The sequence below is a fragment of the Catharus ustulatus genome, chromosome 6 (assembly GCF_009819885.2).
Source record: "Catharus ustulatus isolate bCatUst1 chromosome 6, bCatUst1.pri.v2, whole genome shotgun sequence".
In the NCBI taxonomy this organism is placed as follows: Eukaryota; Metazoa; Chordata; class Aves; order Passeriformes; family Turdidae; genus Catharus; species Catharus ustulatus.
In genome coordinates, this window is record NC_046226.1 from 59,172,011 (window position 1) to 59,187,720 (window position 15,710).

At 47.2% G+C, this 15,710-nt stretch overlaps 1 protein-coding gene across 4 annotated transcripts in view; it reads left to right on the forward strand.

The window, feature by feature from the left end:
* The window catches only part of MICAL2 (microtubule associated monooxygenase, calponin and LIM domain containing 2), a 112,294-nt gene that overhangs the window by 68,311 nt on the left and 28,273 nt on the right, over nucleotides 1-15,710 (forward strand). The window contains exons 25-27 of one of the 4 annotated variants that reach the window (XM_033062576.1): nucleotides 297-396; nucleotides 3,189-3,246; nucleotides 4,455-4,629. In XM_033062576.1, coding sequence (XP_032918467.1) covers nucleotides 297-396; nucleotides 3,189-3,229 — 141 coding nt within the window. In that variant the 3' untranslated portion in view covers nucleotides 3,230-3,246; nucleotides 4,455-4,629. Of the gene's footprint in view, nucleotides 1-296; nucleotides 4,630-14,814; nucleotides 14,999-15,710 lie in introns of those variants that run through there. The other 3 variants (XR_004418210.1, XM_033062574.1, XM_033062575.1) reach the window with 3 other exon arrangements.

The following is a 15,710-nucleotide window of genomic DNA, read 5'->3' on the forward strand; positions in this document are numbered from 1 at the left end:
AAAGAACAATGCCCTGCCTGGTTTCAGTGGATGGCCCATTAGCAGAATATCTGCCATGGAGATAAGGATCACTGCCCCCACCCTCAACAGATGGTGATAGAACAGATACCTTTTATCACACTCTGTATTGTAACGTGCGGCTTATAATCAGGTGCGGCTTATAATAGTGAAATTACTGTAAAGCTGAAATTGAGAGCAAGTGGAAATGCAAATGTATGGTACGGCTTGAAGGCAGCAGGACTTCCATACTCTGGAGGCACATTTAACTGTTTTTTTTATTTTTAACGCTTTTAAAGGAGGCGCTAGATGCGTGGAAGAAAGTGGAAGCCAAGGCCACAGAGATCAGCACAGAAAGCACTTTGTCCACTGCTAGCAGCCCAGAGGACAGGTCCCCAGGTATCCTGACTTCCTTCTTGGGGGGCGCGCTGAGCTGGCCCCTGCGGGTGAGCAGGGAGCTGCTGGCCATCCCCGGCCGCCTGGCTACCTGGATGCATGGTGTCCTGCACGCTGCCCAGCTGCATTTCAGGGACAATGCCTATAACTATACCTACCTGTACGAACTGCTGAGCCTCGGGGTGCCCCTGCTCTGCGCCCTGCTCGAGGTGCTGGCTCTCATGTACCGCGAGGCAGAGCTCTCCCTGGAGAGCCTGCTCGACTGGGGCAAGCAGTCCTGTGGCCTTTGAGCCCTGTCCTGCTCACTCGTGCCTTGCAGGTTTGCAGAATTAACAGCCTGGCTGTTTTCTCCAGTGGGGGGTTTTTTGGTTTTGGAGGGGTTTGTTTTCTGCTTTCCGTGCGATTTCACGCGTGACTTCGTTGGATGGTGGATTCCTTCTGATAGAAGCGAGGTACAATGGAGATTTTCAATATAAAATGTACTGTATGGTAGAGCATGAAGGACAGTGTCCAAACACATTTCCAGAACATGCACTCAGATGAAGGATATTTTCTAGATCATTTCCCCCCCTGTTTTAGTCTGTGATCAGACCATTGGACAAGATGGTACATTTTGAAACCATTTTTCTCCTTACTCTCCCCAGCTTTTTTCTTTTTTTTTTTTTTTTCAGTTAGACCAAGAAAGAATGTGTGTTCTTTCAGGAATATTTCTGACAAATGACTGGGTTTTGAAACCTGAGTATGGCACATAGCATTTTTTTTTCCCTTTGCTTTCATCTTTCTTCTAGGTTATGAGGTTTAAAATTTGCATGAATATGTTTCAAAAAAATCACATACATAACTCATATTACTCCTAGTCATGCCTTTCACATTGCTTGTGAAGGATACCTTTCATTCATAGTGGGTATCATCTGTTCCACTAATTTATTGGAAGTTTTTAAATAAATTTGAAGAGCAAATGATAGTTGAGTGAAGGCTTGACTGAAATTTTAAGTCAAAGGAGCTGGTAGGAAGAAGTAGACCAGCCACTCCTCAAGTCAAAGCTTCCTCATTTGGTGGCTGATGTGAGGAATATCAATTTATGGAGCGCTCCTCTGTAACTGGAGTCACTCCTCTTGTGCCTCTGGGCAGGCTCTGCTCCCAGTGTCTTTTGGAATTCTTTAAAAAAATACAGGTTTAGAGCAAACATCAAAAGCCTATAAATGTATTCTTAGGCAATAATTTCTTACTTGGGTAATTCATTTCAATGTGTGCAGCTGGAAAGGTGAAATTCTGTTATCTAGAGCAGCAGATGAGTAAATTTCTTTCAGATGTCCCCCTTAGTCTGTTTAACAGCAAGGACACAGTGACATCCCAATGCTCATTACTTTCAGCCTAGTTAGCCAGCCAGGTAAGCATGCTCCCTGCCTTTCAAGTACTTATTTATACTCAGAAGTTTACCAGGAAATAGGTAAATCCTTAAACATGACAGTATGTGTGGCCTGAAATGAAAAGCATTTATTTGTAGCCAGAAGAATGTGGCGTACACAATAGGAAATACTTTTGCATTCAGTTAGTGCAAAACTGAGGATCACCTGCCAGTGGTCTCAAATGACTGTGCTGCCTGTGGGCTGGCAGGTCTTGGGGTTTGTTGTTTTGTTTTGATTTAATATAATGTGGGAAAAGATGATTTGAATTGTTTTACCTCTTAGGTATGAAAAGGAAATGTGTCTGCTGTTTAAAATAAATGACGAACTGGATCTTTCTTCTAGATAGTTTGACTTTCTTTGAACTGTGAGGATGAGCTTTTCACATTTTAGAGTGGTTATGTATTTTGGGGGGGAAATTGTTGTTTTTATGCACAAAACTTGAAAAAGTGCTTGAAGAAAATGGTTAGATATAAGGTAGTATTCCTTTTCAAAAATTGCCATTAATGCTCAAACATGTATTCAACCAAACTTTGCTACAACATGGAGTGGACACAGCAGTAATTGCAGTTACATGGTGGCCCATCTGTATATGTGGAATGTATCTGCACCTTTCTTACAGCATTTAAAAAACCCTTTTTGGAAACACTGTATTATTTTTAATTATTTACTAATGATGGCAACTGCTTCACCCTAAAAAAGAGACAGCCTGCGGTGTGGTTGCTCCTGCAACACAGCAAACTGCTGAGTGGTCTGCCAGTCAGGTCAGTTTGGGCTGCCATCAGTTTTGGTTACAGTTTGTTAATAGGAGAGTCTTTAGGAACACTTCTTCCTAAAGTTTTCTCCTACTGTTTACTGTGGCAGAGTGAGCATAATGGTAAACGTAGAGAAAATGGTGATGCAGTAAGAAACTTGGAAATCTCTGGCCAATGAACTTAAACCAAATGAATCTTACTAGTAGAAAGTGTAAAAATAAGATTTAAAAAAATAAATTAAGATGATATTGTATCGGTTTTATACAGATTTGTGTAATGGGGCATAAATCCCTACATTTCCACAACAGAATTCAGGAACTTGCATAAAGAAAAAGTTTTTAACTACCATGCATATTCCACTGGGATTCTGCTGGTGATTCTATTGGGAGAGTTATTTTATTGGTATCACTCTAATTGGTCGATTTTTTTTTTTGACTTCTTCATCTTGCTGTTCTGCTAGTAATACTCATACCTGTTTGTCCTGGTTGAAAACTGAATGAAAAAACGGCAGTTTCATTTGGCCAGTTGTTCTGTGTACCGATGTAATCTTCCTGATGCTTTCCTACATAACCAAGTGAAGTTCTGTGTTTTCTTCCCTGCTGTCTTCTCTGCCAATCTCCCTCATTGCTTTTAGTCCAATTCAACATTCCGGTGCTGCACCCGCTCACTGGCTGAAGCCTTTCTGCTCTCAGGTGATTTTTTTTTTCCAGTTCCAAAATTACGTGACTAACCCTGTTGTTTGACATCATTTCATTGTGTGTTTTGAGTTTTGTTTTTATTTTTAACTGTTGGAGCAATCTGTGTGTCTGGTATATTAATGGAGCTTTGGCATGATGATTTTAACCTGTTGCTGAGTTCACAGTTCTAGAAAAGATCATGTCTGTGCTTTGTAGGGAATGTTTTTCTCTCTGTGTCTGTGCATGTGCGCTTCCCTGTGCCTTTAAGGTAAGTTAGGCAAAGCAGAGGGTTTCTTGGAAGAACTTAAGGCCTTACTTCTTTAAAGAACTGTGAAGGAAAGGTGTAAAATAAGGCCAGGGTGTGATTACCCAGCTGATGAATCTGTTTGCAAGGAGCTCACACACTCCATGAGAGAGCAGAGTCTGAGCACTCCCCTGCTTTCCTACTGGAAAAGTCTGGTACAGAAGGTTCTGCAGAAAAAGTAGCCAAAACCAAGCACACCCCAGTCTTCCACTCCCAGTGACATGTTTAGGCAGGCCTAACATGCATGTGGTTCTGGGGCTGAGCTGTCCACGTGCTGAGTTCCAGAGTGCTTTGGTCTGGCTGGTTTTATTCCCTTGGCTGGTGCTCTGATGGAGGGGTTTCTCTTCACCACCCCTCTCCACCACCCACCCCCACCATGATTTTGTGTGTATTTTTTACACGAGTTCCAGTTGGTGTAATCACTAGGGGACAGTCTGGAAGGGGAAATGGATCCCAGCAAGAACCAAGGGCTCAGGCTGAGCAGCAAGTGCACTGAGCCTGGCTGATGTGGTCCTGACCCAGCTGAGGATCCCTCTCAAAGGGAAGGGCCTTGGCACTGATCTTAGGAGCAGTTTTAGGAGGGCCAAACATCCTCTGCCATCTGCCCCATATCCCAGCCTCAGGCAGCATGCTCCTTATCCTGCTGGTCTGTACATTTGCATGGCTCAGCCAATAGTATTTATTTGTGTGGCTATCCTAAAATGAAGGCTCTGAACGTCCCCAGGCTGTGCCCACACAGAATCTCTCCATGTTTCCAACATCACTTGCTGCACAAATGGCTGGGATGTGACTCCCAGTGTATTTCAGGGCTGCACTGTGTTCTTACAAAGCTCAGCATGCTTTAATATGAAGGTCATGACATAAAGGTCTGCCATTTCAAACCACTTCCTATTGCTGTGTTTTTTACTCTCTGTTGCAGAGTCTTCCTTGCTCTTCCTGCCCAGTGAGGATTCTGTCCTTCTCCTCCTAAATCTTCTGTCTTCATTTTACTTGATAATCTTAACTGAATATTTTTATTAAGTAGTTTTTAACTCTGTATTTAAATTTTCACATGAAGTTCTGTATTTTGCACACGACAAAAAATTGTTTTAGCTTTATTTATGATATCTGCTGTAAACAAAAATAAATGTAGTTCTTTATAAGTCTCCTTGTTTCATCTCTTCCTTTTATACAAACTTCCTGGGTACAGAGACTTGGTAGTGACTTCACGCTGGTTTTGCACCTTCCTCTTGAGGTGGAAGCTGTGGTGTTATCCTGCTTGTGGCCTGAACCAGAGGCCAGACGGTGTCCCTGTGCTGGTGTCACTGCATGTGTGTCCCTTGAGGAAGGGCTGCACCTCAGGAGTTGTCCCCTGGCTGCAGCCCCAGGGTGGCTGTGCTGGCACTGAGCCTGCTGGGCACGGGGAGCTGGTGTTGGTGGGCATGGGGCACACACAGACAGCATTGCCCTCCTCTCTCTGCCCTCTGCTGCCTTTCCCTGCTCTGCTGTTCTACAGATTAACATGTGGCATGAAGGTAATCAGTGACTGTTGGGAGTGTTGGATGTGTTCAGGAAAAGCAGGTAATTACCCAGGATCAATCTTTACCTTTGCTACTCACTCTGGAGTGCTATTCCCAGCACCTTCTGGAGCCCTGGAAGCTGCAGCCCGTGGTGTCCCATTGCCTGTTAACAGTTGTCTTGCCTTATTTAATTTTTCTTTATTTCATTTTTGTATTTTAAGCTGGTGGCAGAATTCTTTTTAAACAACAGGTTCTCCAAAAGCTTTCCTAAATCTTCTTCCCCTTCATTTTCTTTCTTTTGCTTATTCTGCAATTCTTAAGCTATAATCTCTTCGTTTGCATTTCAAGAAAAAAACAAACCCCAGAGAGAATAGTCCCAAGAGTTTAATTGAAAGTTTGTGTGATTTTTTTTTTTTTTAGAACTAAGCCTCACTGGGGCTGTTTGAATGACAGAAATTATTTTTTTTTAATTGTTGCTAAAGACAACATTGCCAAAGAAGAACAAATGTTATTCTCAATGAACTATTCCTTCTTCCCCACCAAAGGAAAAGCCACCAGGCACAGTAGAAGTTTGCTGTTGGAGAGGGAGATGAGATATCCATCATGAAAACTTGGGGCAACAAATCCACTGAGGACAATGCTTGGCACTTAATGGGAACAGACACAGCAATTGGGGTAAAACTGAATTTCCTCTTTGCACAGTTGGCAGTTTTAGGCAGAGGCAATGGCAGGGAAACATCAGAAGAGATTTTTTGCCTGCAGAAGGTGATGATTTGTTTGGCACTGAAGCGTTGAGAGGCATCAGATGTTCATGCTGTTGTCATAAAGTTTCACTCCTTCCTGCTAAATGGGAGTAGCATAACTTGGAACTGGGGTAATGTAGAGTGGATTTATTTCTCCCAGAGGTGCAGAAGGCCCAGAGGGACAGACCTTGCAGCAGCCCAGGCACTTGTGGGCAAGGCAGGACACAGAGTATGGATAAGAAATAAAGCAGATGACATGATCAGCACAAGAGGAGGAAGTTTGTGTTTGTTCCCTCACTCTTGGTCCAAATCATGACACAGCACCACCCCATGTTCCCTGTTTTGCTGCTGCTGGGAGAGCAGATTGCCAGAAGCTGCTGGGACAGCCTGGTGTGAATTGAACCAGCTGGGCTGGGACTCCTCACCTTGCCCTGTGAGCAGGAGACCTGGATCTCCACATTTGGATTGAAAATAAGTGCAGAGATGTGCCTATTTGCTCTGTTCAATTTCTGTTTTTTAAAAGCCAGGCTAACCTTTCATTCTCAAAGCCAGGCAGCATTAACTGCCTAAGTGCCTGTTAATGAAAACCAAACATGTCAGCATTCACTAAAGGTAACCCACCTTTATTATAATTATGCTAAGCCTTTAAAATTAAAAAGATCTTGCAGGTTTTAAACTCACTTGATTTGAATAGAATAATACAGACGAAGCTTCTTAAAATGGCTCAAATTCAAACATCAGCCTTTCATTAACTCCACCAAGAAGAGTAATTTCTATTCCTCTGAGTTTCTTCTCAATTGCTACAGCTGTAAAATGCCAGTGAAAGTTGCTTCTGTGTGTCTTCCAACCTCAAGCAAAGACTATGGTCTGCATTTTTCCACAGCATTATGGCAATTAGTTATTATAATTGGCTTTAATTCACTTCTGGCTCACTAATTTCTCCCATTCCAATCAAAACATTGAGTTTTGAAATGCACTGAGTTCTGCATTAATATTTATGTTTTCAAAGACATGACATGTTTGCAGATGACTTGGGGTTTTTTTGCCTGAAAGATCATGTCACTAAGGAACATTATGAATTAATGCCTGATGCAAGTACATGTATTAGTCATGTAAATATTTCCCCAAGTCTCTTTCCTTCTCTTCATGAACTGTGCTCACATATAAAGAAGGGAGGCTTTAATCTCATCAGCTGGTGGGCTCCAGGCTTGTTTGAAATGGATGGAATTTCTGAAATGTTTTTTTGAAATGTGAAATGATGAAATTTCCATGTTGCTGTAGTACTGAATTTGCCCTTTCAGCACTTGTTCTGCAGGTATTCCTTAATTCATTAATTCATTCAGGTTTTTGTTTTAAGGTTTTTGGTGCCTTGAATCTGTGTCCAAAAATACTGTTTTGATGGACACTGGAAACTGAAAGTGGTGTTGCTGCACTCCAAATTCATAATTAATACATGCCTTAATATACCAGACTAACACAGATTGCTCTAATTAAATCTATATTTACTCTAAAATGATAGAAGTAGTGTGCTATCATAGCAGGTTTTGTTTGAAAATCCATTTTTCCTAAAGACACATATTCAGTATATCTAATAGGTTTCCTCTAAGTTTCCTTTTTTTCTCCTTTGTCTCTGTAAATTTTTGTTCCGTTTGTATTAGCACATAAATGTGCTCTGTCCCTTTAGATGCATTAAAAAATCGTGGGGGTCTCTGGCTTGGAGAGCTCCAAACTCCCTGATTGCATTTTGTGCCAGGATTCAGAAGTGTTTGTTTACAAAAGAAGTGATGGAGACTTGGAAGAAGTGTTTTGTTCTGCTGAAAAACTTGTGTAGGTGCTGGCAGGGCTCACAGGGGAGTGGGAGGAGAGGGGAGACAGGAGGAGGGGGCTCCTCCCTGACCAGGGATGGAGAGGGGTGGCAGGGAAGCCTCTGCAGGTGGCTGGGAGCCAGGCAGGTGCTCTGTGTCCCCCTGGATAATGGGAGCAGCAGTTCCCTTTGCTCTGCCTCGTGCTGGCCACCACAGAGTGCAGCTGGTTTCTGGTAGGAGTGTGGAACAAGCAAAAAGAGAAGGGGAGATGTGGCAAGAGCTGAAAGCTGTGGAATGTCAGCCATCACACCTTGTGTAGGAATCCTCTCCCAAGGGCAAAAGCCATCCTGGTGCTGTCTCAGGTGAGATGAAAAGTCCAGGCTGGGACAGGACATGGGTTTGGGAATGCTGCTGGAAGCCTGGTGTCCTGCTAGGGCAGATGTGTGGAATAGCTCAGTGGGATTGTTCAGTTTGCAGCTCTGGCACAGGCAGTGCTTCCATGTGTGTTCTGAGCTCAGGGTGCAGCTCTGGCAGCTCTGAGCTTGGCTTTCACTCCTGTGGGCTGCTGAGCCCTGTGCCTCAGCAACACCAAGGGCTCACCAAGCTGGAGCTGTTTCCTCCTCACGTGGGCTGTGCTGCCCTGCAGGGTGCTTTGTGCTCAGGGTGTCTGCTCAGGGCACCCCTGAGCTCACTGGGTTCATTCCAGCTGTGCTTTCTGCTCAGGATGTCACCCTGAGCTCACTGGGTTCATTCCAGCTGTGCTTTCTGCTCAGGATGTCACCCTGAGCTCACTGGGTTCATTCCAACTGTGCTGCCCTGCAGAGTCTCCCTGCTCAGGGAACCTGTGAGCTCACTGGGTTCATTCCAGCTGTGCTTTCTGCTCAGGGAACCTGTGAGCTCACTGGGTTCATTCCAGCTGTGCTTTCTGCTCAGGATGTCACCCTGAGCTCACTGGGTTCGTTCCAGCTGTGCTGGCACACCTCCCTCCTGTCCCCACAGCTTTCCTGGAACACTGTGTAAGCTGGACTCAGATGGTTTTTTTGTTTATTGCACAGTGAGAAGGCAGGCAGTGAAGCGGGCTGGGTGTGCTGCAGATCCATTTGTGGTCTGCTGACTGGGTTTCCTAATGCTGGTTCTCGATGCCAGCTGGTGTTTGCTTTCACCACCAGAGCTGCCCACGTGTGTGAGTAACTCCAGAAGTGCCCACTCCTGTTAGGGCCTGAGTCAGCAGCTCCATACAAGGCCAGGCAGGGTCCTGTGCCCTGTGACTGAGTGATGAGGTGACAGGGTGATGGCAGGGCAGGCAGGAAGCCAGCTGGGCTGGAGCACTGCAGGGGCACTGTGCCCTCTGCCAGGCACCCAGAGCAGTGCTGCCCTTCACAAGGAGCTTTCACTCAGCCCTGTGCCAGTCCTGAGGGGCTGGGGCAGTTTTGGGTAAGTACTGTTGGACTGTTCAGGTGCCAAAGCATCACATCCCCCTGCAGCTGGGACAGCTGATTCCAGCAGGTCCCATTCTTCCTCCCTCTCCCCCAAACCAGACCCCCAAGGAATTCTTTCTTGTCTGCTTTTCCATAGCTGTGGAGCAGCTGCCTCGGGGCAAGGCAGCTGTGGCAGGGTCCCCTTGCACTGCCAGCAGCAGGTAGGGATAATTTTTGTTCCCTCTGAGTGCCCTGCTAGGGGTTCTCCACTGGGTCAGCCACCAGACCTTGTGTTTGGTGTGTGGGGATCCCCAACCTGGCTGGATCAGGAGTTCTTGGAGGTGTTTTCTGGACCAACCTCCCTCCAAATAGTTTGTTCCTGACCACTGGTACCTTGAGTGTGTTGTGGGCCTAATGAAGAAAGATATAATTCCAAAATTTAGTGCTTCCTGCCTCTCTCTGTGTTTTTTATCTGCCTTCAGGGGTGTTCTCTGGATTTGTGTGAGTTTTCATATTTTGGTTGACTTGGTGAGGTTCGCTCCCCCTTTCTTCTTACGTGGGGCTCCCATTTGGTCTGACTCACTTTAGCCAAGAAATCCCACAGGATTTGCTTAAAAATGAATTCTCCTTGCATGACTTAAAAGCAGCTGAATGGGAGGAGGAAGGAGAAATGTGAGCACTTGTGGCCCAGCAGCACTGACTGGATGGGGAGCAGGCTGCAGCTGCCTTGGGTGGGGATTTTCACTGGAGCATCTCTGACCATTTTTGTCCGTGCTGGATGGACAGAGGCACGTGGGCAGCAGCCAGTGCTGATCAAAGAGGAGCTGATCAAAGCCAGCTGGGCTGCTGGCAGCAAGGGAAGGATTTTTGGCAGAGCCCAGGCTTTGTGGCACTGTGGGCTGCACGTGCTCTGCCCGAGCCGGGGAGGAAGCGGCAGACCCGGTCCAGCTGCCCCAGCAGGAGCTTGGCTCTGCCCGAAGCTGGCAGCTTCCCAGGGCCTTGTCACCTCCTGCCAGGGCACAGCAGAGGGATTTGGCTTGGCACAGAAGTCAGGAGCAACAGCAGCCTGGCCAGAGTCAGAGCCAGAGCCAGGCTGCCTTGTGGAACAGGAGTCACAACACGGACAGCATCTCCTGCTGGGGCTGGGAAAACTCAGATGGGCAGTGAGTACCAGTGGTACCCTGGTACTAACACCCCTTAAAAATGGTACTACCACCATTACCAGTGGTACTCTGGTACTACCACCCCTTAAAAATGGTACTACCACCATTTACCAATGGTACTACCACCCCTTACCTGCTCTCAGGGCTGTCAGAATATTCATGTTGTACAGCACAGACAAGCGAGATCTCTCCACTGCTGTGCTGCACTGTCAGCTTTGCCCACATCCCTGAGGAAGAAAGGCAACCCAAAGTACTGGCAAAACCTCTTGAGGTCCCAGAGTCCCTGATCCCACATCCCAGGAGATTTCTCTGGTTTCTGGGCATTGGGATGACTTTGGCTCTCCCCACTGATGTTATTTAAAAAAGAAAAAAGGCAAAAATGCTTTTTAGGGTATGCTGGATTATATTCACTTATTATATTATTATATTCACTTATTATTACTCACAGATTGTTATCACTGTAAGCAATGTGAATTTTACAAGCCTGTCATTGAGAGAATCAGGGCTGCACTGAACTCTGGGTGAGCAGAAGAGCTCTGCTGGATTTCCCTGCTTTTGGTTAGCACACAATGCCTTCCTGAAGGGCTCAGCCAGGGGGAGCATCTCCAGAGACATGGAGGGAAAGGTCTTTTATAATGCCTTTGTCCTTCACTGCTGCATCTCTGACTAACTGGAGGCCTGGTGCAGACATTGCTGTCTCTAATGCAAAGGTGAGCTGGCACTACATTAAATTAAAACGCTTGGCATGACACTTAATGGAGAGAAAAACAATGTTTTACTGGAAAGGGGTTTGTATCTTGGTCTGTCCTTGGGGTCTGCAGGGGCTCTTTGGCCAAGCCCATGGACTGCAGTGAGTTTTGACCAGTCCTGACCTCTGGGTGAGGACCAGCCCAGGTGCAAGCCCTGCAAGCTGAAGCCTTAGGAACAGCCCTCAGGTAACACAGAGCTGAGCTGAGCCCTTGCCCTGTAAGGGGAACAGTCCATGAGAGGTGAGTTTGGAAATGGGGACAAAGGAGAAATTGTTTTTATCCACATTTTTCATTGTGTTTGAGTGGGAAGGCCAGATGAATACGTGATTGTTCTCTTCAAATCACTGGCTGTGTTGCTGCTGTTTAAGTAGCTGGAGGCAGCTAAGCTTCACTGCTTGCACAAAAAAAAAAGAAAAAAAAAATTAGAACCCCAACCACCAAACAAACCCCAGAAACCCTAAAGCCATGTTATTTGCTCTGAATGCATGTCAGTCAAAGACTGGGGCAGGGTTATGGATGAGAAGGACCATCATATGTGGGTGTCAGCGGGGCAAGGGGGAAGTTAACAGCAGCTGAAGGGATGGAAAACATAAATCCTTTTAATCCTGTCAGCAAGTTGGGGCTGTGCAGGTGCAGACCCCAGAGCAGCCCAACCAGCTGAGCTGTGCTGGCTGCAGGACCCTTCTGTGGTCATTGAGGCTCTGGAGCACAAATTCCCTGCTGGAAGTCTTTCATGGCCAGGCACAGGGAGGAGGAAATGTGGAGTGAGCACATGAGATGGAAATGAAGTCAGACCTTACACAAATGCTATTTTGAGGGACTGTTTCCTGCTTTGAGGGAGTGGTTCCTATTTTCAGGAGGTGTTTCCTATCTTGAGGGAGTATTTCCTACTTTGAGGGGCTGTTTCCTGAGGACTGGGGTTTCCTCTGGTGTCACCCCATGCTCCAGATCTCAGTGGCATGGCACCACAGGCAGGAACAGGGCTGTGCCATTTCCATCCTGCACAGGGGATACCTCTGCAGCCTTTTCCTTTTGTAAAGCTCAGTCCCTTGGCACCACTCTGCACGGGCAGGAACAGGGCTGTGTCACTTCCATCCTGCACACAGGATACCTCTGCAGCCTTTTTTAAAAGCTCAGCTCCTCTGGCTCAGTCCCTTGGCTTCTGATGGGAAGGAAATAGGGTGCTGGAGCATCTCTCTTAGGACAGGCTGAGAGATTTGGGCCTGGAGAACAGGTGACTGAGAGGGGACCTGGTTAAGGTCCATCTGTATCTGAAGGGAGGGAGAAAAGAGGGCAGAGCCAGCCTCTGATGATGCTGAGCAATGGGACAAGAGGCAATGGATGGAAAATGGTGCACTGGAGGTTCCACCTGAACAGAATTTCTTCACTGTGCAGTGATCACACACTGAACAGGCTGCCCAGAGAGGATGGGGAGGTTCCCTCACTGCAGATACTCCAGAGCCAGGCACAGACTTGGGAAAGGACTCAAGCAGCAGCAGCCTGAGGTCCTTCACTGGCATTCTGAGGTCCTGAAAGTCTCGATGGGAATCAGGACACTGAGATTTACAGCCCGGCTTCCACCCTGAAGTCAGAACTCCAGCAAATCAGGGTCCTCCTGCTCAGCCTTGCTGTGCTGACATCTCACTGAGGACCTTGCTGGTGCTGCAGGGATGGGTGGCTCTTGGAATTTGGGGAGAGCTCTGAGGCTGGAACTTTCTGGATGACCTGCTTCTAATTTAGCCCAACATCTGTCCAGGAGCATAAACTTGTGCCCCACCTTTGTGTAAGTACCCAGCCTTTGGGCTAATTCAGCAGAAATTAGCCCTTCTTCTCCAACTGTGCAAAGTCAAAGCTTTGAAGAGGTCCCAGGTTTCTTTTTGAATGCTTTGTTGGTATCAGAACACAACTTCAGCAGAAATTAGCTCACATAGCTCTTCTCTAACTGTGCAAGATGGTCCAGTCTGCTTTTGTGGAGCTGAGTGCAATGTAATTTATTCCATTTCTATGTCACACTGCAAATACTGATGAAATATGTTATTAAGGAGAGGGTTTGCTGTCAGTCCTGAGTGGTTTGGGTGGGAAGGGACCCCCAGAGGAATATCCAACCCCCTGCCATGGTCAGGGCAGGGCTGCTGCTGCAGGTATCACTGTGATGCAAGCTTGACTTGCTCAGAAAGGACTCTGCTGTTTGCTGCCTGAGGGGGTCAACTCCTGGATGCACACCTCAGGAAGGGAGAGATTGTGATCCCAGAAAGACATTTACCCAAAAAGAGAAGAATGCAACAGAAAAAACCCCAGAAATTAAGCTCTTCTGAGAGGTAATGGTGCCATCCATCACTGTCACCTGGTGTCCTGGATGGCACCCTGAGGTCCTTCACAGCTCCATTACATTCCCTTATGATTGGAAACTGGATGTACAGCAAGCTACTGCAGAGGGAGGTGGTGACTGGAAATGTGTTCCTGTTCAGGAACTGTGCTGGAAACCACTGTAGGCTGTCTGTCTGTCTGTCTGTCTGTGGGTTTTGATGGTCTCCAGCTGTGTCTCTCAGTCATAAACATGTTTTCTCCCCTGTCCTGTGGCAGGGAAAGCCATAGTGGGGTGCAAGCCAATGGCAAAACTGATTTTCTTTAGCAGCCACTTGAAGTGATCTTGGGCAGCATTTATTGCCATAATGGCTACAGAATTTATAGAAAGAGCTGGCAAGCTATTATTTGCATTTTCTTGGTCTGATTTTCATGTGAAATGCAGCATCTTTTAAGGAGAAAGGATTTGGTGTTTACAAATTGGCTCAAAACACTGATTTCTACTTGGCTGCTGGAGCCCACAGCATCCTTGTGTGGGTGGCCTGGCTGGGGCCAAACTAGAACATAAAAATCAGAGAGGTGTGAATTTCTTCCCATGTCTCCCAGAGGAAATGAAACCTGTGCAGTCAGGAAACTTTCTGTGCCTGCTGAGATGCTGCTGGGTGTAGGGGCTGAGCATGTTCAAGGTGAAAACTCCTGCAGGGAGAAGGATGGGGTGAGTGGACTCCTGCAATAAAGGAGGCACTGCAAGTTAAACAGGAGTTTAATTATGTTAACTAGATGGTTTGCTCCAGTAGATGAGAAAATAAGCCATGTCTCAAGTTTGATTTTTTCCCCCCATTTACACAGGTGTTATTTAGAAGCAGCAGTGTTGAACTGGATGCAGTAAAGGCAGCACACATGGGCAGTGAACCAAGCACAGCCACTCTCCTGGAGTTGTCATTTGTCCCTTCTGCACCAAGCCCCAGGGAACTCTGCAGCTGATGTGTTTGTGTTTGTTGGGTGGGAGTTTGTGAGTGGACAGGGTTGCTCAGAAATGAAGGTTGCTCATCAGAGATGCCCTCCTGTCTCACGCACCTGGGCTGAGTGAGGGAAACATGCCTTTATTCTTTATTGCCCCTTTATTTATGGATGTGAAGTTCAGGGGTAGTGCTGTTCAGCTGCTTGGATGCTGCTGCTTTTCACAAATCAGGCTCTGTGTTTGCTATGTGCAATCAAAAATAACCTGCAGGGTCTGTGTTTAGAACTGGCCTAAACCTGCAGTGTGAGGCTGAAGGTTCAGCCACCCAAGCAAGGTTGGTTCCTCTGCCTCCTGCCACACCCACAGCTCCATAGGGGCTGGGAAAGAGCCCAGAAATCCCTGCAGGTGTGGCTGGCACCTGTGGCACTGCTGCCACCAGCCTGGTGTCCATCCTGCTGAGCAGCACCAGCACCTGCAGCTGCTCCTGAGGGATCCAGGCTGCTCCTGGAGATTCCTTCTGCACGGATGCAAGCCATGCACACACCCTCAGCAGAAGGAGCACTGCAGCACAGGGGTGAGGTGCCCCACGGAGCCCCTGTCCCTGCTAACAGCCTGCTGTCCCTTTGTGCCTCCCCAGGCTGCTGGCTGCCCGTGGCTGACGAGCCCACATCCCCCAAGAAGGCCAAGAGCACCGTGGAGCAGCAGGAGCTGGAGCGCTGGCTGTGCCCCGAGTGGGTCCCTGTCAGGGTGATCCCTGAGGAGGAGATGGCTGAGCACAACCTCCTGGCTGTCAGGGTCATGGTGGCCAGTGATGGCAGCAGGTACCTCAGAACACACCTGAGAGCAGCTCGGTTTTCTCTGGGATGCCAGGGAAAATCATAACAAAACGCAGTACTGGGTGTGTGTACAACTGGGGGGGAAAGAACAAAAAAAACCCCATGAATGCTCAGAATAACATAAATCCCCACAAGGCACTTTGCAGGAAATCTCCAAACATTCCCATCCCACACAGGGGCCTGAATCACTGAATCATCAGGGATGAGCACTGCTGTGATCAGCCTGGGTTCAGTTCTTGGAATGCAGTTTTTGGTACGCAGGGATTTGGGTGTGGTGTGGCAAAAGGGGCATCCTGTGACACAGCCCCATCCTGCAGCTCCCCACCCTGGCTTTGAGAGCCTGCCCATCCCCAGGAAATCTGAAATTTGATGAACCTCGGGGAGCTGTCAGAGGAAGCCCAATTTCTACACACTCATTAGAATATGTTTGCTTTAGGGCAGGGCTCTGTGGCTGCTCGTTCCATCCAAAGATTAGATTGGTATCCCCTGAGAAAAGCACTTTTCCTTACAGAGGACTAAAAAGTAAGAGGGGAGTGAAAAACAAAAAGGAAAAAAGGCAAACCCAAGAGCCCAAGCGTTGCAGTGATGATTGCCCAGGTCTGGGGGATCAGCTCCTTTCCCTGCCCTCATCCACTGCCCAGATCTGGGGGATCAGCTCCTTTCCCTGCCCTCATCCACTGCCCAGATCTGGGGGATC